This window comes from Solanum verrucosum, unplaced genomic scaffold, assembly GCF_900185275.1.
Source record: "Solanum verrucosum unplaced genomic scaffold, falcon-dt-bn FXZP01000212.1, whole genome shotgun sequence".
Taxonomy (NCBI): domain Eukaryota; kingdom Viridiplantae; phylum Streptophyta; class Magnoliopsida; order Solanales; family Solanaceae; genus Solanum; species Solanum verrucosum.
In genome coordinates this window covers 423,692-445,716 of record NW_026020038.1, presented here as the reverse complement: position 1 = coordinate 445,716, position 22,025 = coordinate 423,692, and the positions used below count along the sequence as shown (strand labels likewise).

Genomic DNA, 22,025 nt, shown 5'->3' with positions numbered 1-22,025 from the left:
ACCCGTAGAGTCGGTACAGACTTGCACCTGTCCATCTTGAACCTTTTAAGAATATCCCATGCATATTTTCTCTGAGAAATAAAGATTCCAACAGTAGCTTGATGAATCTCCATTCCCAGAAAGTAACTCATTTCACCTAAATTTGACATTTCAAACTTGGTCTCCATTTCTTGCATGAACTGATTCACCATTGCTTTATTGCTTCTTGTTACCAGAAGATCATCAACATAGAGTGACACCACAAACACATCTCCTCCTTTAGCCTTCTTCACATATAAAGTGGCTTCATTTTCATTTCTCTTGAAGCCACAATGAATGAGATGATCATCAATCTTATTGTACCATGCTCGAGGAGCCTGCTTTAATCCATACAATGCCTTATGAAGTCGATAGACTTTATCCTCCATTTCTGCAACTTGAAAGCCTTCTGGTTGATCAACATATATCTTCTCCTGCAACAGTCCATTTAAGAATGCAGATTTCACATCCAAATGATACAGCTTCCAATTTGATTGAGCTGCCAAAGAAAATAGCAGCCTTATTGTATCATGTCGTGCAACAGGTGCAAACGTATCCCCATAATCCAGACCTGCAACTTGCGCATAACCTTTCACAACAAGCGTTGCTTTGTATTTATAAACTGAGCTATCTAGATTAAGTTTGGTTCTATAAACCCACTTCACCCCGATCACATTTATGTTTTTGGGTTTATCAACCAACTTCCAAGTATCATTCTTTTCTATCATACCAATCTCCTCCTTCATGGCTTCAATCCAAACTTCATGTCTTGATGCTTCTTGATAGCTATTTGGTTCCGAGATTGCAACATTACATCTTTCATATATCTCGGAAAGAGACCTTGTCTTCAAAATTGGCGAATCAAGTGAGGATTCCCTGTCTGATTCTTCGTCTTCTTCTAGAGTTTTAGACCCAAATGATTTGATTTCAAGCAGCAGACTCAAGTTCTAAAAAACTGCATTATCTTTCTCAATTTGCTCCTTATCCCAGTTCCAATAAGCATGCTCATCCACGACTACATCTCTTCAGATTGAAATACTTTTTGTTTGCAAGTTGAAAACTCTATAACCCTTGGCTTGTGATGAATAACCAATAAAGATCCCCAATTCACCTTTTGGTTCAAGGTTGCTTCTTTTGACAGAAGGAACATGAGAATAGCATATCAAACCAAAAACTTTTAGATGCTTGGCAGATGGTTGTATTCCACTCCATGCCTCAATATGAGTCTTTTCATCCACAGCTTTTGTTGGCAGCCTATTTAACAAATACACTGAAGTATGAATAACTTCTTCCCAAAAGCTTTGTGGCAGTTTCTTTTCCAGCAACAAACATCTTGCCATTTCAACTACTGTTCTGTTCTTCCTCTCCGAGACTCCATTTTGTTCGAGCGAATAGCTTACTGTCAACTTGTGATCAATCCCCATATCCTCCCAATACTTATTGAACTCATTTGAAGTGTATTCGCCACCATTTTCTGACCTCAAAGCCTTTAGCTTACAACCACTTTGTCTTTCCGCCAAAGCTCTAAATTTCTTGAAAACTGAAAATACTTGAGACTTGTTACTCAGAAAATACACCCAAGTCATCCTTGTTAAGTAATCAATAAAGAACACAAAATATTTATTGTGTGTCCCAAAGATGATGCCTACATAGGTCCACACACATTAGTGTGAACTAGTTCAAGTTTTTCAGTTGCCCTCCAGGTAGCACTTTTAGGGAATGATTTCCTGTGTACCTTACACATCTGACATGACTCACAAACTTCTTTAGACAGTGAAATCTCAGGTAAATCCTTAGTCAAGCCCTTTTCATACATAGACTTTAAAGTAGCATAGTTAAAATGACCATATCTTTTGTGCCACAACCATGACTCATCCTTACTTGCAAAATTTGCACAATCAAACCTCCCATCTAAAGGAAAAGTTTTATCCACCATTCTTACTTTAACAATCAAACTATCTTTGGAGTCAAAAATCAAACAATGTTTGTCGTTAAAAAATAAGGAATAGCCTTTAGACATCATTTGAGCCACACTTAACATTTTACATGCTAAAGAAGAAACATACAACACATCATGTATAAACTCTGTACCTTGTGTAGTCTGAAAGAAAACTTAACCCTTTCCATGTGCATCAACCATTTCACCATTTCCCATCCTAACTTTAGCTTTGAATGACTTGTCAAGTGTGTGAAACAAGAGCTCATTGTGTGACATATGACTCGTATATCCACTATCTCTGAACCATGAGGATTTGTTGGTTATGTTTTCTACATGAGAAGCCATAAACAAGATTTCTTCTTCATTTTCGGACTTTTCAATAAAATTTGCCTGTTGCACATGGTTTTGTTGTGGTTGATTCTGCCTGGACCTGCAATTTTTCTCAATATGACCCATATTTCTACATAATCTACACTAAATCGGTGGCTTTCCTTTGAACCAACAGTCTTTTTCTTGATGAATGGTTCTTTTACAGTGGCTGCAAGGTGGAAACTTCCCTCTCTTTGAAGATTCCTTCCTTGGTTTTCCCTTTTCTAATTTATCTCCTTCCATCCTTCTACTGTCCTTCATAGGCTGTTTGCCTTTATGCTGTGCTTGAAATGCCGCTCTGCTACTTCTTCATCTCTTATACTTGATCTTTGTTCTTGGGCTTGCAGCTTGCTGATCAGTTCTGCCACAAATAAAGTCTTCAAATCACAAGATTCTTTTATTGCTGAAATCTTGGACTCAAACCTTGCTGGTAAGCTTATCATCATCTTCTCCACCACCCTTGAATCTGGAAAGGTTTCACCAAACACCCTTACTTTGTTTACAATCTCCATAAGTTTGGCAGAATACTCTTTCACAATATCTCCTTCTTTCATCCTTAACATCTCAAATTCTCTTTTGAGAGTTAAGAGTTTGACAGTCTTCACTGTGTCACTTCCACCGAACTCCTCTTTTAGCTTCTCCCATACTTCTTTAGGTGTTTCACAAGCCATTATTCTTGTGAAAATCACATCTGAAAGTGCTGAATGAAGACATGTGAGAGCCTTGGGTTTCCTTGACTTCGCATATTCATAAATCTTCATTTGTGCAACTGTTAATTTGGTCCAAGTGGAAGAGGATCATCTTCACTTTCAATTGTTTCCCATAGACTAAGAGCTTTGAGATAAGCCTTCATCTTTATCACCCATATGTGATAATTTTCTCCTGTAAACATAGGGGGGCCTGCACCCAAGAAGTTGTTGGATGCTAGGTTACTGCTGCTCAGCTCTCACCTTAGAAGGAGAAAAAACCTTAGCCTTCTTGCCTTCACAGATCCCTCAAGAAGCAGGGCTCTTGATACCACTGTTAGGATTTGAAACTTTTAGAGAGAAAAAATAAGGTTCAGCACCAGAAATTCATTCATATTCAGCTTTTGAAAAGCATACACACTATATCTACATAAGCTTTTCCAAAGTTAGTAGAGGACCATACATATCCAACCACTATTGACTTTCATACAAAACATATTCCATAAAACAAGGACTACCTTTCCTTTACATACTTAACATAATATTTAAGAAAATAACAATTAAACAAAAGACATCTAGAAATATCTCCTTTTCTAACATCATTTTGCGATGAGAGCAAAAAAATGGAGCAAATTTATACTCAGCCTTCTATTTGAAGGTTTCTAGCATGACTTCTGAATTGATATTCAATAATAACCTTTGTAATTAGAGATTTAACTAAGTCAACCTCAATTCTCATTTTTGTTGTGGTGGGTCTCGTCTTAGACAAGTCAGATTTATGTATCACAATAAGGGTGCCAATAAGTACTACTATCCGACATAACACATCCCATTTGTAATAGGGCCAAGGTAAATTCGGTAAATTAATTCATACGAGAGCAAGAATGGTGTCTGTATTTCACTTGAAATTACTCATCCATTTCAGAGTTTTCATACTACGGGTTTTTTCAAGAATGGTGTATGTATTTCACTTGAAATTAGGCACCCCTTTTATGATTTGGACACCATAGGTGTTATAAGAATGTTTTCTCTATTGGGAAACCGATTCTTGAGAAAGCATCTACAATCACCAATATGCATTTTTCCCTCCTCTGCTTTGAACCTTTATAGGTCCACATAAGTCCACGTGTAGTAATTTAAAAGGCCTGGTAGCAGACTTTCTTCTTTTATTTGAATGAAGTCCTGCTTTGTCACATCCATAAAAAAATTTGTCGTGTACAAATTTAATCGTTGGTACCCCACATATCTGGTCCTTTGAGACAAGTTTGTTGAGTAGAAAGTCATTGACATGTTCGGTGCCACAAATTGGCATTCTCACTTTGTGACATACAAAATTGATACATATTGAGTAGACTATACTTCAATCCACTCACACTATATACATCTTCAATAGCATGATCAAGAGATCTTTCTAACACCCAAAATATATCCTTTCTTTCCATTTTGAAAATAGACACCTACACCTTGAAGTTCATTGACGTAGTTTTGCTTGTCATACTCTTAGAATATTCACTATCTAATAAAGCTTAGATTACTCATACAATAGTTCAAGGAGTAGAGAATCGTTAGGAATATAATTACCCAATGTATGAGGTGGGGGGTCAAGGCCCATAGGGAGTGGTATATGTAACAAAGTTGGATAGCTCCAAATATCAAATTAAGATGATTTAGTAACCAATTTTGACAAGAGTAGATTAAACCGAGTGTTTTGCAGGTGGAGTGACAGTCTAGGAGTGTGTGGAAGTGAGTATGGATTTCAAATAATGACTGTGATTGCTCAATAATTTTAGCCGCGGCTAGGTTAATCTCAAACACAACATGCTTACCACATGAGTTCTTTTCGAAGACTCCCATATAGAGTCTACTAAACAATCCATTGGCTTAACATATATTTTATCTTTCAAAAAATCTAGCCATTAGAAGTGAAACCCCAAAGTTCTTTTTTCAAGCAAACAAGGAATGCAAATCTAATATGCAAGCATCAAACTGCCATCCACTTCATGTAACCCATTTCAAGCAATACATGAAAGATCTAAAGTAGAACCAAGTTTACAACCTCAATTCATGAATTAACACATGTTACTTAGTTTGAATCCATGTAAACTAGTGTAAAATAGAGCAATACACAAATTTCTACTAAAATAATCAATACCCGACTTCAATGGCATACCCCTAAAATTGGGGGTTTAGCTAATCATATTGGAATTAACATAAATTATACTAAAAACTGTGTCAGCCATTTGAACTGATGAATTACAACTTCAAATTCTAAGAAACCCAACTCCAAATTCCACTAAAATGGATTATAAGATTGTTTAACATACAAAATTTTATTTCGTGACCCAGTCGGCGATATTAGTCTAGCTCACCGACTCACTCGGCGAGTCATTGACTGGTACTTCTTCTCACCTTTTCTTCCTTGATGTCAAGCTTCAAGTATACTAGAGTTGGCGAGCTTGATGGACCTCACCGTTCATGTTCATCAAGTTTTCAACTATCACCTATGCTCACCTTTTTTATCTTTATTTTAGCTCAAATTTTCAATTACTTTCGGCGCATACTTTTCTTATCGCCGATAAAGTTTGGTGAGTCGATGTTTTCTCCTTCTCATCGACCTGCCTTGAGCTTTGCAGTAGAAGACTTTGTCATTTTTGGCGAGGTCTTGTGTTTTTGATGAGTCACCAAGTGCCTTCAGCGAGCACCAACTTTACACTTTATATATTTTTCTATGTTTTTTGGCTTATTTTTACATGTATTTGTTCTTGCCTTATCCTTAAGCCTTCATAGCTATAAAACAACAGTTAAACATCAGATATGGACATAAAATGATTTTAAGGACACTAATTGTTGAATGAAAAAGCCTCAAATGAGTCCAAATTTTCTGACTCATTAACACCTCAACTTAAACTTTTGTTTTTTCTTAATTGAATAAAAAATCCAATCAGTTCAACAAGGTTTCTACAAACATTGCTTTTGGTGAGCCAACATGCAAGTGCTATCACAAAGCTAACTTCAAGTATATGCAATTTTCAATTATGCACAAAAAGCCTCAAATGATGACTAGCTGGTATCAATCTAAGTTTAAGTTCAAGCTCATGAATGATCACTCATGATGCAAACCTATGCTTCAACAAAAGTATTTAAGTGCCCTAACAATAAAAGGCTATTTCATGATCTCACAAAGAACATCAATAATAAAGTTAGAAATCAACACAAACTCTCACACTCTCAAAGAGAAATGCATGAATGTCTCAACCCACAGGTTTGCCCATATTTTCTAATCATCACATCATATAGCTTTAGCAAGACCTCAAATGTCTTTTTAAAGCTTGTAATAGGGCTGAGGGTAAAGGTATGATCAATTTGGTTTAGTGACTTTACCTTTTAGAAGCATTGTCGTTCTCAACTTCACCTCTTCTCATTTTCTTTCCTCCTTTTGACATAGAAACTCAACCTCATTTTTCAAACTATTATTTTCTTATTTGACTCATTGGAAACACTTTTTATTCAATCACGCACTATAAAAATAAAAACTTCAATTGGTGACGCACTTTCATTAAAAAAAAATTAGTATGGAGGGGTTCCTTCTTTTTGCCACAAGAACCAAAGATGAGTCTCACACTTCTCTTTCATTTGGATTTTTCCCTTTTTCCTTACCACACCCAACTTAGGCTTTTGTCCTAAGTATGTTATTCATACAAATCAATGCTTCAAAAAGGATTTCTGAGTGAGAATGGAGTGACATTTTTAGGTCAAGAGGTTTCAACAAGGTTGCCAACAAATGGATTAGGCCTAATTGGTCCCAAAATTGTTGCACACCCTCACAAGGTAGTCACAATGTAGGCATGATAATTTGGACTCACTCTAACAACTTGTGTCTTAAGTCATTTCTTGTATTCACAAAAGTTAAGAAATTTGACCAACAAGACAAATTTTAGGAATCCACACACATGCCTTTCAAGTAATCCTCACCACACAAGGAACTTCAAACACAATCATTGTGCATAATTCTACAAACTTAAGCTTGTATGAAATGGTCATTCAAAGTTTCACAATCGATACACAATTAGTCATAAGGAGATGCTAGAAACTCACGCAAGAGTCATGCAATTTGAGTTTCCTCATAGAACTAACACAAAAGTACTTCTCATTAAAAACACTATCTAAAACATCAATCTTGATCATGATCGATAATCAAATGTTCACAATAGGTGTGCAAGGTTTTTAATCAGTCAAACCAATAACAACCATTTCGGGGTAATAAAGAAGGAAAATAAACATTATTAAAATTTTAAAGCCAACAACCAACATTAAACTATATATATACTACTAAACCAAAATAAGAAAATAATATTTAATACAACCCAAATGAAAATCAAAGCAATATAAACAAACAAAAGGGCTAGGCACTAGCAAGTGCCATCACCCCACTAGATAGAAAACAACGTTGTCCTCAATGTGAGATAAAAAAAACATAAAATAAGGATAAGGTGAGGACCCCCCCGTCAGGCTATTCCTGAGGAGAAATCTCTCTGTGGATCAACAGAGGCATCATCAACTTAGGAATTAGTGCACGAAGCATCAAAGGGAGAAGTGGAGTGTCAAAAATAGGTCCCACTCGGACCAATGGCGGAGGTCTCCAGAAGAGAATGCTCCAAAGAAACCTACACGAATGTGTCCTCCAAGTCCTGCAAACCTGCATAAGTGTCCTCGCTCCTCTGCTTATCTCTCACAAACTCCTCATCATCCATCTCAGGAGTGTCGGAGTCCTCATCAGCCTCACCAACAACTCTGACGCAGCAAGATTGACCTTACTAACTATTTGGAGGAAGGAGGCTGAGTCGCCTGCACATTGGGAAGGGGCATCTCCCCCCATAGCATAGTAATATCGATAGACTTGAGCTCGTCCACATCTTTCCTAAAAGCCACAACATTTACCTTCAAGGATGTCACTTCTGCAGAAGCACACTCAACTCTCTCACGCTCCTCAACCGAGCAGTAAGGGTGTCCAAACTCAGTCAACAAGGTGTGCTGATTCGCTACCTCATCCCCAAGAGGGGGCCAAAACACCCTCAATGGTTGCGACAATCATATCATGGACCTCTCTCTCTCTCAAAACAAGAGACTCTAAAATCTGCTGAGGGAGCAAGGTTACCCATTCGATGAACTAAGGCATGTGTCAAAGGTGGACTGGATGAAGAGGGAGGTGTAGTAGAAGTGTAGGTGGAGGGCATATCTATACCCGAGGGCTCTGTAGTAGGAGTGGGAGGTGCAGGATCAACCTCCAAGGTAGCAAGATCCATCTCCTGAGTAGTATTAGCTGGTGGTGGCTTCCTCTTAGCCGCATCATTTCTCAAATAATCCAACTCTATCTGTTGGATGTCACAAGAGGAGGCCGAAGTAATCCTCATATTAGTAGCCTCCAGAAGCTAACTCACACAACTTGGTAATTTAAACTGGAACGACAAAGAGGTCTATTGTTGCCATGCTCTCAAGAGCATCTTCTCAATAATAATAGAACCGAGGCACATACCCTCTCTAGCAATACTTTATCCCAACAATATAGCTTGGGGATGTTGGAGGATCGACTCATTCTGGGAAGGCATCGATGTTCTACTGATAAAGACGAACTAATATCGAGCAACCACATTCAAGTTTTTTTTTTCTCAACTTCAACCCCATCTGCAATCCAAAGAAGGGCAACTTCAGCTAACAACGGGGCAAGCCACTCTCTTAACTCATCAAGAGGATATTTCATCTTCTCATTGTATGAACTAGAGTCCCTTGATCCATAGTTAAGCACATCATTAATCACTTTGGCAGAAAAATGGACTCTTTTTCTCTGAACTTCAATTTTATCGATCGGTTTGTAAACGACCCCATTTCTCTTCTTTAGGAGTACCTGATCATAAGCTTGAAAGAACTCTCAGACCCAAGTGAGGACATACAATGTCCTAGCCTGTGTGGAATGCTCAAACTTATGGTAACATTTAGTATCCCAAACAACCGAATATCTATCCATGGCCCCATCAGTAGACAACCTTTTCTCCTCTAATAGAGTTCTCATCCCAGTGGCTTTCAATCTGTTCATAGCTCGGGGGAAACAACCGGAGCTATCCGAGGTAATATATTGGTAAATGGGAGATGAATGGCCTTGGAGCGCATTTCAAAACATTTCCTTTGGGTAGCCCAAGACTCCACTGCAGGCCCACGAACAGGCTTAGGAACCCTCTCAACCTCCTATTCGCTCTCAATTAATGTGAAGTCAATAGAATCATTATCGGAGCTATTCTCTTCAATTGTAGGCTCCCAAAATTTTTGCTTTCTCCTCACATTGTCTTTGCAACAACCTTTTTTTGAGCCTTTTCCTCACACACATAGAAGTATGTGGAGTGGGATGTGGTATGCCACTAGGCTCTAAGATCACAATTCCCCATTGTCTTTTTTAGGGTGGATGAAAATTTTCTAGAGAAACCCTCTGGGTAACTGGTAACTTTGGTTGGGAAATACCTGCATTGCACAACATCCCAAAACATAGATCGGGTGAAGGATTTGGAAAAAATAATAAAAAATAAAGCTTAGAACTGAGCCTATCCTGAGATCAGCTTGGTCCGCAAGTCACCAAACAAGTTTAGCAATCCAGAGCAGGCTCGCTGAAAGGGGTAGGGTCATTTGATCATATTACAGGCAAAAAGGCCAAGCTACTTATCAGATTAGCGAGTCCCCAAGGGCATTCAACGAGCTAAAGGGAACTCATAGAAAGTGACAGTAAACATATCAACAATTCTCAAATATAGGGCGTGGTGAGACTTACATGGTGATTCGCCAGATAACCTTGGCGAGCTCGACTGAGCTTGCCAAATAGGTAATTCACAGGCCTTCAACCTATTTTTCAAAATTCGATTGCAATAACCAATCAATGATCAATTATCAACAAAATTAGCATAATTTCTAGGTAACCCATAACACCCAATCACCTTGGGCACTCAAATTTTCCCCCAGTTTCAACAATTAACAACAAAATGATTAGTTACCCTTAAGAATGTCGTCACCCAATCTATCATTGGGAAAATTCAAGTTATCTTGATGAATTCAAGATACTGAGATTTCACCCACACAACAAATATTCAAGACCCATGGGAAATCTCAAATTTATCTAACCCAACACCCGGAAAAATCAACCCACTACCACCACCAACCACATTCACCAACTTGAATCCACTCCCATGACATGCTTTGACAACAAGTCAAGTTGGGTCATCATTTTTGCCAAGTTCTCATCACGGTCTTGGTTCTTCTCTAGTTGCTCATTAGTTAAACCCACATTGAGAGGAGACACTTGATCTTCCCTTGTATGCCATGCACGATTAATCTTAGTCATCTTATCAGGCAAAACTGAAGCTACCTCAAACGCTTGTCGCATGATACCACCACAAATGAGTTGATCGGCTACCCCCCTTGATCACGGTATCAAGACTCCGATAAAAGTATTACAACAACACTTTATCTGACAACTCGTAATTAGGACATTGTAACACCATTTTTGGAACCTCAACCATGTCTCATGGATTGGTTCACCATCAACTCGCTTAGAATTTTGAATGCTATCCCGAAGCATCAACATTCTCGAAGAAGGAAAGAATCTCTCAAAGAACACCTCTATTAGCTCTTCCCACAAAGTAATTGAGTCCCTTGATAATTCAGCCAACCATTTTATTGCTTCCCCCCATTAGAGAGAAAGGAAACAACCTCATCCAAATGGACTCTTGAGTGATATTCTACAAAGTAAATGGGCCACATACATCCACAAAGTTGTGAATGTTATCATGGGATCTTCAAGAGCTAGACCCCAAATGTTCCCTTCATTTGGAGTAGTTTGAGCATGGTTCCAGTCACATGAAATATAACATTACCCACAGTTGGGGGTAACCGATGGCTCCCCCACTCCCTAATGTGTTAAGATTTACGTTGTTCCAGTTTCCAACATCATCATTCTGCCCATTGTGACTAGAGGCATTGCTCCCAATGATACTCATATCGTTACCTATCAAGAGCACACCAATTTAACAAATGGTAAGAGTGTTCTAGTACAACTAAATCAGTAAAAAATTCTATGCACCACTCTCCGATAGTGACACCATTTTGATAACACTCATATTACTCGTATAATAATTTAACAAGCAGGTGATCTTTAGTAATATAATTACCCAACCTTTGAGATCAGGTCAAACACCACAAGGAGTGATATATATATAAGAATTCAATTATGAAGACAAATTGTGATCTAATATATTGTTGTGGGATAGTAACAAGTGTTCAACATAAACAAAGTTGGATATCTCCAAATATCAATTTAAGATGATTTAGTGACCAATTTTGACAAAAGTAAATTCAACCGAGTGTTTTGCAAGTGGAGTGACAATCTAAGCTTGTGCGGAAGTGGGTATTGATGTCAAATAATAGATTGATATGATTGCTTAATAACATTAGCTGCCTCTGGATAGGCTAGATTAATTTAAAAAACACAGCATTGCATTTCTCAATAAAAACATGCTTATCATAGGAGCTCTTTTCAAAGCCTCCCATATAGAATCTACTCAACAATCCATTGCCTTAACATAAATTTTGTTTTCTCTTTCAAGCAAATCAAGCATTTACAAGTGAAACTCCAAATTTCTTTTTCAAGCAAACTAGGAATTAAAATCTAAAATGCAAGCATCAAACTACTCATCCACTTAATGTAACCTTTTTCAAGAAATACATGAAGATATACAGTAGAACCAAGTTTGCAACCTTAATTCATCAATTAACACCTACCAATTAGTTTGAATCAATGAAAACTAATGTAAAATAGAGCAATATACAAAATTCTACTAATTAAACAATACACGACTTTAATTACACACTCCTAGAATCAGGATTTTAGCTAATCATACCGGAATTCACAGAAATTATACCAAAAACACTGTCATCCATATAAATTGATAAATTAAAACTTTAAAATCTTAGAAACCTAGCTCCAAATTCCACCAAAATGAATTACAAACTTGCTTAACACACAAAATCTAAGAATGTTCTTCTGTACTATAATTTCAGAGAGTATAAGATGAGTTTTATTCTTTTCTCTCAACTATTTATACTTTCCCTAATCTCAACCAAAATTTCATTTCGTGACCCAGTTGGCGATATTAGTCAGCTCGGTGAGTTGCCGACTCACTCGGCGAGTCGCGGGCACACTTTGCGAGTCTCTGGCTCACTCCGCGAGTCACCAACTCACTCAGCGAGTCACTGACTAGTACTTCTTCTCGCCTTTTCTTCCTTCATTCCAGGCTTTAGGTGTTTGAAGTATAGTTGGTGAGCCCGATGGCCCTAAGTGTTCATGTTTGGTGAGTCACTAACTATTACCTTTGCTCGCCTTTTTTATCTCTATTGTAGCTTAGTTGTTCTGTCACTTTCAGCGAGTTCTTTTCATCTAGCTGACAAAGTTTGGTGAGTCATTGTTTGCTCCTTCTTCTCACCGACCTGCCTTGAGCTTTTCAGTAGAAGACTTTGTCATATTTGGCGAGGTCTGACACTTTTGTTGAGTCACCACATGCCTTCAGCGAGCATCAACTTTACACTTTATTTGTTTTTCTATGTTTTGGCTTCTTTTTGCATGTATTTGTTCTTGCCTTGTCCTTAAGCAAAATAAAAATTAACCATTGGATGTAAAATGACATTAAGGACACTAATTATTGAACTAAAAGCCCCCTGATGAGTTCTAATTCTTAGATTCATCACTATCCATGAACCAATAATGACTATCTTCTACTCTCTCTTGCACAGTAAGATCATTTGTTAGTTTTGAGAACCCACTTAAGTTTGAGTTCCAAAAATGAAGATAAGGGTGCAATCAAAGATTTCTTTTAGTTCAGCCCGACAATCTGACTTTCTTAACCTTAGAAGTAGGACCAGATCCCCTTCTAAACTTTCTCTTCTATTTATCATAGTTTGAAAAAAAATTCTCAGTCTTTATCCAGGCTTGACAGTCTTTCTTAAGGTGTCCATTTCGTCTACACTGAATACATAACATATTTTCAGATACAAACACATATTTACTCTAGGGATGGGGGATCAAACTTTTGACACCCTAGACCTTTGCCAGTGATATATCCACCCGGATCAAGTTCTTTTCTAACTAAACATTTCTTTCTAAATATATAGCCAGATTCAACTCATACTTCTTTAAAGCATTCTTGAAGTTCTAGTTGCAGTCTAGTTTCCTCACTATTTCCCTTTGAAACAGACTCAAGAATTTTCTTTAATTTCTCCTTTAGTGTTGTGTTTACAGCACTTGCTAAAACCAAATTTTTCTCCAGTTCTGAGATTTGACAAGTTAATGAATATTTCTCATTTTCTAAGATGTCAAGAGTATCTCTTAAGAAATCAATTATAGTAATGAGCTCATAGTGTGAGTCAATCAAGATATTAACCAAGCCTTTTAGTTTCTTGAGAGAATAATAATAAGATTTTGCTTAATGTCAAGAAGTGTTACCTCTTTATCCTCGTAGTTTTGACTTTTCCATGAGAACAAAGAGTGAAGTGAAGGCATATTCAGCATCCTCCATAGCTACCATTGAAGCATCTTCTAGGTGCTTTGGTTCATCCAATTCACTTGATGAGTCTCCCCAAGCATCAAGAGCCTTTTTGACAATATAATGAAAAACAACTCTTCTTTTGGACTTGTCTGGGACCCATCTCTCTATTTATCCTTGTCACCAGAAATTTTGATGTAGTCCTCCTACTCAATTTTTTTCATTGGATAGTATCTGATGAAGTGAGACAGTGAGACAAGAAACAATTTACTGCACACTCAAATCTCAAGACAGTGAGACACGAAACAATTTAATCCTTTATAACATAGGAGTAGATATGCAATGTAAGAGCACAAAACACTAGACTCAATAATGTAATTAAAGACATTGTAACACTCGATCACGTCCCTTGTTGAATATGAGTAACGTTCTTCCTTCAAAATAGATTTTGCTATTGTGTGTAAAATCTTGATGCAAAAATTAGGTTTTTATCTTGTCAACATTTTCTTTTTATTAGAGATACAAAAACCTAGGAGCATGTCATTGGTCGAGGATTACTGGCGCCTCTGCTGCAATGCCCATCAATCACTGTTGCAACTGGACCTCTACAACTGCACACAATCTACCTATCCTATAGTCGAAAGCTTTGAGGACCAGATCCATTTGCACTATAGTTTGTTACATTATCAAAACTCAAAATACAAACAAAAGGAATATCTAGTTTGTTCATAAAGCATATATTGCTTAACTAAAATCAGTTTGTTCATAAAACATGTTGCAAGATTGACATTTAATTTTCACATGTGACGTACGTGGAAAAATTTCTCATGGTGTACATGGCAAAGGAATATCATTGCTAAACTAAAATAAGTAAATTTCTTAAAGGATTAAGAGGACTACAACTTATTGGTGCTTGTGTTTCAATTTTCACTTAGCTGCATTTCTTACTGAATACTAGTACTAGATACCTAAACAAATAGGAACAAATGAAATTAAGAACTATTATATGAATTATTGAACTCTAAGAATATGCATTCACAATTAGCTTTACAAGAACTAATAAATGCAAATAATCAACTAATATATATACCTATGGTTGTGCTTTGCTAATTTTGATAAATATACCAAAGAAACTATTTACATGTCAATGATATCATCATATACAATTACTGAAAAATGACAACTCCCCTAAATACAAGAGATCAGAGTAATATTTGGAACAAGTGAATAAGTAAATATTAGTACACAGTTTTTTCTTTTCTTTGATCACTAAAAGGTAGTTTAATGCAAATTAATTATTTGCATTATATTCATGTAAAATTTTAACTGTTTATGTTTAAATAGTACTTAATAATATTATTCCTAAAAGTAGCCTAACAAATAGAGTTCCTACTTTGTCGGCTTCTAATTACTCAAAACAAACATCGGTGGAACTGTCTAGTGCACAAAAGAGTTAGCATGTTCCCCATTCATGTATGCTTAGTTATTTTCATGTAAGTTGAGGCTCTCCATGTTAATAAACCTCACGGTATTGCTATTTTCTTATACATTAAACATAACCACTTTAACCTTTTCCAGGATATTGAGTCGATGGAAAATGCATTATGCCAAGCATTATCACTAAACACATCATCAAAATCTATTCATGAATCGGACATTTCAAGAATCATCAAAGAATTCGTTCGTAATCCAGTATTGAAGGAAGGAAGTATTTTCAAAAGGTAATATTCTTTTTTTTTTTTTTTGTATTCAAATATTTCTAGCTTTATACATGACTTGTGAGATTAGATCACAAACGAAATGACTATGGTTGACTACAAAATATTAGAAAATTTTGTCTCATTTTTCAAAAGAGTGAAGTGCATTAATACAACTTTGTGTAATATTTCCTTTATCTACCTAAAAATATCTTTTTGTTTGTGGTATGACATTGTCATTTACCAATCATCAATGTAATAGACTTGATATTATCAATGGTTGCTTTGGCAAGGACACAGTTGAAGAAATATTATTTGCACTTGTAAGTTAATCATCAACTCCTTCTCTTATCTCCTTTTAATTATGTTAGTAAAACTCATTGACCAAGAGGTGATTTACAAGAATGACTTTTCAACTTTTGACTTTGTTTGTTTCATAAAAAAAACGACAAGTTTAATATGTTTTGACTTTGAACATTGAAGGTTTGTCCATATAGCAAGAAGGGATATTAAAAAAAAAATAGGAAAAAAGGGAAAATGGTCAAATTTTCCTCTTTACCACGTGAAATCAAATTTGTTTGCAAACATGAAAAGGGGGAAAACATCAAATTTACCCCCTCAACTAGGCCAATTTTTTTGATTTTATCCTCTGTTATACAAATTAAAATGTCTTTGTCATTATCTAAATAGTTCAAATATACCCCTCCTTTGTTAAGGCTGTCTGACATGGACACTAATAATTTGTTGAGGAGTATAATTGAACCATTTAGACGACATTTGTGTACATATAATATAATAGAGGATAAAATTGAACAATTTTGCATAATAAAGGTATACATTTTACCCTTTTACCAATATAACATACAAATTATCCTGTATTTACTGCTAATTAACTAGAATATATATATTATGTTTGATAGGAAAAGGAAAACACTGCAATGAATGATAAGTGGATCGCCAATGCAATCAAGTCTATGAAGTTGGCATCACCAACAAGCCTTAAGATTACTCTCAGATCTGTAATAACTGCTCACTATTAGTTGGTTTTCCTAAACAAAAAGTTTAATCAAGTTTATTATTGTTTTTAAGATAAAATTTAATTTCTTGAATGTATGTGACAAAATTTATCTTGTTTTACAGATTAGAGAAGGACGCAAGCAAACACTTAGACAATGTTTGATTCGTGAATTTAACATCAGTAGTCACATTGTACTAAGATCATTCAATTACAACGATTTCTATGAGGTACGTAGGGGTATGTCTTTTAAGTTACACTGTCATGTAAATTATGATTTTAATTTACCCTTTCTATTAATTAAGTAATACAAATGTTGGTTGAACTTGTAGGGTGGTAAAGCAATCTTTTTTACAAAGGACAAAAAGTTTAAGGTATCACGAATCTTCGAATTTAATTATACAGATATTTCTATACATTTTCTTTTATTTAACAACAAATTAAAATATTCAAGTGATAGAAAAATATTATCAAATTTTAGATTAAATAAAAAAGAAAAAACCAATGGTTATAATGAATGTGTTTATTGTGAACATGTATAGTGGGAACCATCAAAGTTGGAGCAAGTACACGATGCAATAGTAATGCAGTTTTCTGAAGTGGTCCATGACGATCATTGGGGTTACTTGGAACTTCCAGAAAGAGAACAATTGAAAAGGTCTAAACTTTGAATTTATAATATAAAATTATGAGATAAGGTCTAAACTCTAAATTTAATTTGGGGCTACTGCAACTCATATACTATTAAACCCTTTTAATGATCCTCTTTGAAAGCATATCATGTCATGAAACTACTATAATGTATGCATTTGTATTGTAAAACTATTCAATATCAAATTGTCTAGTATATCGTCGTTATTTGTTATGCAATGATGTTCCTAGAATTTCATTTTTTTAAAATTCATCTTTGTTGTCTCTTTTATTTATTCATTTTACATATGGTTGTTGTTCTCAACAAATTTCCATAAGCGCTGAAAATTAACTGCAAGCAAAATAAATAAAAGAAAATGTGATTTTTATTGATGAATTTGTGAGTATAATTCTGTTCTCTCTTGATTCTTCTCTCCTAAGCTTCTTCGTGATTCGAGGGCCTTCAATAGCATATTTCTCGAATGTAGGATGATGTAGACCTCCTAGAGATGTATTTGATCTCCGAGAACGTCGGGAGCACTTCGTCGTTGCAAGTTGATCTCCTGGAAGAACTTCGTTGACCACTCCTTCGAAGAGCTATATGTAGCTGGTGTTGTAGCTTTCTCCAATTGCAGAATGCTTGTTGAAGAGTTTTCTTAATTTCCTTAGAATGTCATGTACATCCCCTATTTATTGTCACGACCTAGGGGTACCCCTTAGATGTAACATGACGTATAGAACCTCGAAGGACCCCATACAAGCCACTTAGCTTTCATCACATAAGAAATAGAACAATAAGAGTAAAACAATAGTCCAAGTCCAATAGGTTTTTATAAAAGAAAAGCGGAAGCGTAAACACTTGTCTCAATATAGCCATCTAGTACAATAGAATGAAATTAGGCATAGCCCATACATCATGTACAAAAGTGAAATACATGAACGAAAGTGAAACAATAAACATCTGACCTCGAAGCATGAGGACTCACCAAAGCTCGGGAAACCTTGAACTCAAACACTAGCCACGAAACTGAGAAACCTGATTGTCGGACCCTACATTTGGGGAAATATAGGCAAGAGTATGTGTTAGTACAAAATAATGTACCAAGTATGATAGGTATGCATAAAACATTTAAATCATGCTAAAAAGGAACATTTCATTTCATGACATGTAATTGACCAAGCTAAAACATGATATAAAAGAGTTAGAAAACATTAGTCATAAAACCATGGTCAATGCAAGCTAATCATCTTTAAAGCCTTTGAACACTCATGAGATACTTCTTGAAGTAACCTTAGTTCATTATTAATGTGGGGAATTAGCCTTAACCGAAATAGAGACCATGTGAGCTATAACATGATCCTAGTGTCTCCCACACCAAAAAGGGTTGTCTTACTTTCCAAGGTAAGGACCATAAATTTGAGCTAAAGTGGATCCACTAGATATTGTCTATCTAGACAATCGTCCTATGGGAGCACATAGATAAGGGATAAGGAGATTTCTACTAGAAACCCGGTCTCTAATAACGGGGGAGCTTCCATCTCAATATCCTCTCGGTGCTAAGCACAAATCTCACAGAATAGTCATTTCTTACTTGTTCTTATTATCCATGAAAAGGCACGTCATCTTGCCAATCCAAGCTAAGTCATCATCCATGGAAAGGTATCTTTCAATAACCAATCCAAGTTAGGTTCATTAGGATAGCTCTTAATGTTTGATTTAATTAGGTGAGAAAACCTTTCAACCTTAGAATCCTTTATTATGTAAGAAAACCTTTCACATCTTTCTTTGTGTTTTTATGAGAATGTCCTTTCAATAACACATCAACAACATCATTGATACTTTATTCTCAAAGCATCCTTATAACATTTGCATAAATTTCATAAGAACATGCATAAATCCATAATTTACCTTTCACGGTCAAAACCCACTTTCAATCATCAATACTTAGAAAACAAGGATTATATATGGATTTGATCATAAATTCAGGTAAAGCTAGCAATATATGCTTAATTTCATAAAACTCTTCCTTTATAATCAAAATCCCACATATATCATATGACTCATAACATGAAAACATGGGGATTACATGGGTTCATAGGGGAAATCATCATAAAATCATAGTACTTCATCAATTCATGCATAAGATATCATAATTCAATCATCTAAATCAATAATGAAACGAACCCATGATAATTGAAGAAAACCCTAACTCAATTGGGGAATTCTAACTTTGAAATAGAGGAATTTGGGAACTCCATGAATGGAAGGAATCAATGGATAAAAATTATCATACCTCAAAGCCAAAAGCTTATCTTCAATGGTGAAAATGAAGGCTTGCCTTGAAACCCTAGGTTGAACCCTTCTTCTTCTTCAAGTTTCTAGAGAGAGAAATATTTTGGAGAGAAGGATTGATCTTCTTTTGTGATTTTGGAAGGATGACTTGAATGGGTTTATTTGGGGGTTGAAACTACTTATATAGGGGTCTTAGTAAAGGATAAAACGATGTAGTATAGGAGTTAATTAATTAGTAAAAGACCCAACTACCCTTGAACTTAACTGCCGACTCACCACACACGGACCCTAGTGGACGAACCATGGACTGACCTACGGTCCTTAGCTTCCTGTTGGACCGTCGATGGTGGTCAAAAAGGGTTCTTGGGCATCGAACCACGGGGACCCCCAACCACAGACCGTGGTCTGACCAATGGTCTGTTGGTTAGGCTGTGGTCCTGAGCCTTCGAGGAACTTGAGGGTGACCAGTCCACGGACCCCACCCATGGTCCGTGGTCCCTTCCAAGGGCCTTGGTTGGCCCCTCGTGGCTGGCACTTGGAATTCCTGAAAAAGGCTATGTTGCCTTCTTTCCGATTCGGGATGTTACAGTATCTCCCCCTTGGGATCATTCGTCCTCGAATGAGATTCAAGTTGATACGAAAAGAGTAGGAGAGGAACTAACAACCCAACCTACAATGCAATGCATACAACTAAGGAGAAACTATCGACTCCAATCTAAGACATTACCAAAACATCATAAGAGGAGTGAAACTAAGTCTAACAGCCCAATATGCATGAAATGCACAAATTCGAGGAGAAAACATCAACTCCAAGATAACATCATGCTCACAACATCATATCAAGTAGTCTACATGCAATTCATACTCATGTGCACATAAACATGTAGAAATCAATCAAATTAACTCATTTTCTCAAAACTTGAACTTTTACAAATCATGTTTAATAAGGAGATCATGGAAACACATAAAAACATATGACTTCAAAACAAGGAAAAAAACATGAGGAACTCATTACCTCAAGCTATAGTAGGATTAGAACGAAAGAGATGAGGATATCGGGACATCATATCGGCATGGGCCTCCCAAGTAGCACCCTTAACTAACTGATTCCTCCACAACACTTTCACGAAACTATTTCTTTATTTCTCAACCTCTTGACTTGCCGGTCCAAAATCTCAACCTGAACTTCCTCATAAGAAGGATTCTCCTTAACTCCCAACCCTTTTAAGGAAATTATGGATGTCGGATCACCAACACATTTCTTCAACATAGAGACATGGAAAACCGGATGCATCGATGCCAGCTCATTTGGCAATTCTAGCTCATAAGCAACCTTACCAACACGTCTCAAAATCTGATATGGGCCTACATATTGGGGATTAAGCTTCCCTTTCTTGCCAAACCTCATTACACCCTTCTTGGGTGAGATTTTCAAGTAATACCAATCATGAACATCAAACTCAAGATCCCTTCTTCTCACATCGGCTTATGACTTTTGCTGACTTTGAGGCATTTTCAACCTTTCTCTTATAAGTGAAACTTTCTCTATGGCCTCATGTACCAACTCGGGACCTATTAGGGTGACTTCACCCACCTCAAACCATCTTATAGGAGATCTACACCTCCTACCATATAAGGCCTCAAATAGAGCCATATGAATACTCGAGTGATAGCTATTGTTATAAGCAAACTCAATCAATGGCAAATGGTCACCCCAATTACCCTTAAAATCGATCACACAAGCCCTTAACATATTTTCCAAAGTTTGGATAGTACTCTCCGCTTGCCCATCGATTTGGGGATGAAAGCTAGTCCTCAGTCACGTCTCATGTAGAAGTTCACCTCTTATGCGCTTGAAATATTGGATCTGGGTTCGAAGTTCAAAAAATTTCGAGGGTGGAAAGAATCTCTCCAAGAAGGCATCATTTAGCTCCTCCCATGAAGTGATAAAATCATTTGACAATTTTGCCAACCATCTAGTAGCCTCTCCCGTTAAAGAGAATGGGAATAACCTCAACCTTACAAACTCTTGAGATATATTCCTGAACACAAATGGTCCACATACCTCTATAAAATTACTAAGGTGTTCATGGGGATCCTTATGAGCTAGTCCCACAAAATTTCCTTTCAGTTGGAGCAATTGTAGCATTGTTCTAGTAATGTGAAACACAACCCACCCGACTGTGGTGTGGTTTGAACAATAATCATATGCATATCATTAAAATCACCAATATTGTCGTTTTCACCATAGTGACAATCGTCGTCACTACCATGGTCACTCATTGTATAAGGTACTGCAAATTAGCCAAAAACAACACAAAACAACAATATACTACTAAATAATATTAAAATATAATTTCACAATTAGAATTCTCAACCACCATTTCCTGGCAGCGGTGCCATTTTTTTATCACGGTCAAGTGTCCTCCTTAAAACCAGTTAAAAGGGACAACAATCGTAGGCAATAAAAACCTAACAAAGAGTCGGTGTCGAATCTCAGAGAGAATGATATATAGTAGAGAATTCCGATCAGGAAATTAGGATTGTAAAATTGCTCATTTGTAATAGTAAGAACAATTAGGTGGATGATTCCACCAATTTAATAAAAATCTTTGGTTATCAGTTATCACAATTAAACTAAAATTTCAAAGTATTTGAGAGTTAACAAGCACTCTAAAGGTGCGGTGATTGGAAATCGATGTCACATAGGGGTAATTGTATTGCTCTATTGTTATAAACATTCATGAATAGGCTAGGTCATCTTCAGTGACTCTAATTATCTTTCGATCTCAAAGCATCAATGT

General features: G+C 36.4%; 1 protein-coding gene across 1 annotated transcript in view; it reads left to right on the top strand.

Annotated features, from left to right (window-relative positions):
• The window catches only part of LOC125821655 (probable 3-hydroxyisobutyryl-CoA hydrolase 3), a 53,787-nt gene extending 36,810 nt beyond the window's left edge, over positions 1-16,977 (top strand). Inside the window, exons 10-15 of the mRNA XM_049501059.1 lie at positions 15,165-15,307; positions 15,546-15,606; positions 16,204-16,302; positions 16,424-16,528; positions 16,631-16,672; positions 16,841-16,977. Of these exons, the coding sequence (XP_049357016.1) occupies positions 15,165-15,307; positions 15,546-15,606; positions 16,204-16,302; positions 16,424-16,528; positions 16,631-16,672; positions 16,841-16,969 (579 nt within the window). The 3' untranslated portion in view covers positions 16,970-16,977. The remainder of the gene's footprint in view (positions 1-15,164; positions 15,308-15,545; positions 15,607-16,203; positions 16,303-16,423; positions 16,529-16,630; positions 16,673-16,840) is intronic.
• Positions 16,978-22,025: the final 5,048 nt, after the last annotated feature.